Consider the following 2416-nt stretch of genomic DNA (forward strand, 5'->3'; position numbering starts at 1 on the left):
TTGTTTTAACTTTAAATGCCCGAAAAGTATGTTAAACGAACGATTTTTTGAGAAAATTTGACACCATTAGATTCGTCGCACCTTGAAGTATTTTTAGGAATTTTTTGGGAATTTTTTATTTTTTTGAATTCAAATTTGAATTTTGAATTTGGGCTGGTTTGGTACCGGCCCAAACCGGAATCGGACCGGACCGGTAACCGGTCAAATCGGACCGGTTCCCAACGGTTAGGTGAACCCTGGGAATAACAGCTCTCACGAGATAGTTTATCTTCGCACTTAGTGGGCTTAATTGTTTTAGTTGCTCTCTCTCTCTCTCAGCTTCCATGGCAATTTGTAGAAATTTCTGACCAAATTTAAATACAATTGCAATTATTATGTCGTCATTTCGACATTTGAAGATAGAACATTTGTGGCGGCTTTCTCTTAAAGTTCACAAAAAATGATCTTGACTTATGAAAATGGTATTTTTGTGAAGTCTGATTCATGAGAGGATTTTCGCGAGAGTTGGCCCTCACTGATCGTTTTTGTAACAGTTTTGACTATTTTTGTCACTATTTTCAGCTCTTACGAAAATTTCAGATTCTGGTACTGCGCGGTCCTACCCCTACATCTTAGGTGCTTGCGGCCTCCTCTAATTCTAGAGTTGGGACCAGGCGAACCTAGTCATGCTCGATGAACCTTCATCCTAAAACCTCGTCGGAAATCAAGATGGGATCATTGGCAAACCAAACATCAAACCCTGTCCCAATGTCAGAAATTTGACTGAAATCACGCACATATTTTTTTGAACAATGTACAGTCGGGACCAGCTTGTTGACATGGTTTCCTAGGACCTCGTGGCCGCTGTTGACTCGCAGCACGTGCTCGTGTGCTGCCTCGTCCTCCTCACCGTCACCTTGAGGCCGCCGGCCATGTGCGCGGTGAGCAGCGGCACGAACACCGGCGAGCGGCCCTCGTCCACCTCCCGGAGCTCGAACCGGCGGAGCACGGCGCTGGCGACGAACTTCATCTGCAGGAACGCCATCTCCTTGCCGAGGCACGTCCGGGGCCCGCCCTGGAACACCGGGAACTTGAAGGGTGACACGCCCTCGTCCTGCGGCGGAGCCAGCCACCGCCGCGGCCTGAACTCGCCGGCGTCGGCGCCCCAGATCGCCTCCATCCTGCCCATGCCGTAGGGAAAGTAGGTCACGCGGTCACCGCGCTCCACGCGCGTGCCGTCCGGGAGCACGTCCGCCCCCGCCGCGTGCTTCGAGTCCCACGCCACCGGCGGGTACAGCCGCATGGTCTCGCAGAGCGCGGCGTGGAGCACGCGCATCCTCCGGGAGCCGTCGAGGCCGACGCCGACATCGCCGTCGCCGCCGCACGCCGACTCGATTTCCGCGAGCACCTCGCCCTCGACGTCGCGGTGGCGCGTCATGAGCCAGAAGAACCACGTCAGCGCCGACGACGTCGTGTCGCGGCCGGCCATGACGAAGCTGATCACCATGTCGCGGATCGCCTCGTCGCGGTACCCCGCCGCAGCCATCCGGGAGACCAGGCCGCCGCCGCGGGACCGGTTCTTCCTCCTGCCGCGGCGGACGAGCTCCGCGATGGCGTCGTGTATCACCGCCACCTCCTCCCGCAGGCGCCGCTCCGAGCCGACGCCCAGCGCGCGCTTGGCCTTCCACACGGCGGACACCGGCGCGGCGCCCCGCCTGGCGACGATCGCGGCCGCGGCGTCGAACGCCGCTGCCAGCCTCGACAGCGGCAATGCCGTCCCGTCGCCGGGGTCCGCGCCGAGCGACACCCGGCAGATGACGTTGAACGCGAACTGCCGCAGGAGCTCCTGCACGTCGACCTCCCCGCCGCTGGCCGCGGCCGCGTCGAGCGCCGGCACGAGCCGCGCGCGCGCCTCTGCCTCCAGAGCGGCGCCCACCTGCTCCCTGAGCGCCCGCGCCGTGAACTCGTGGCTCACGAGCTTCCGCTGCGCGCGCCACGGCTCGCCGTCGGCGTTGAAGATGCCGCCGCCGAGCAGGTCGCCGAGCACCTCCGTGAACGGTTTGCCCTTGGGGTAGTTCCCGAAGTTGGCCTTGAGAAGGTGCTCCACGTTCGCCGGGTTCGCGGTCACCACGGTGCGGCGCGCGCCGAGCCGCGCCACCACGACCGTCTGCGACGGCGACGCCGCGAGGAGGCCGGTGTACCAGTCCAGCAGCCGGCGCCGGTTCCGGTAGAACTCCACCAGGCAGCCCAGCACCGGGTGGCTCCTCGGCGCATGGCGAGACCCACAGCAAACGTCGCCGCTTCTTCTTCTTCTTGTTGCAAGCAGAGAATGGAAGAAGGAGCAGAGGAAGAAGAAGCAAGAAACCACAAGAGGTAGCATGTAGCTGGAGCACTCCATCTCCATTGGCGATCGAGGCCGATGACAAGTAGCTAGTGA

General features: G+C 60.1%; 1 protein-coding gene across 1 annotated transcript; it reads right to left on the reverse strand.

The window, feature by feature from the left end:
* Positions 1-516: 516 nt before the first annotated feature.
* On the reverse strand, positions 517-2416 carry LOC120699353 (cytochrome P450 94B3-like). Its single transcript, XM_039983322.1, has one exon. The coding sequence runs from the start codon at positions 2381-2383 to the stop codon at positions 827-829; it is 1557 nt and encodes a 518-aa protein (XP_039839256.1). The 5' UTR covers positions 2384-2416; the 3' UTR covers positions 517-826.

This window comes from Panicum virgatum, chromosome 3K (genome assembly GCF_016808335.1).
Source record: "Panicum virgatum strain AP13 chromosome 3K, P.virgatum_v5, whole genome shotgun sequence".
NCBI classification, from domain to species: Eukaryota; Viridiplantae; Streptophyta; class Magnoliopsida; order Poales; family Poaceae; genus Panicum; species Panicum virgatum.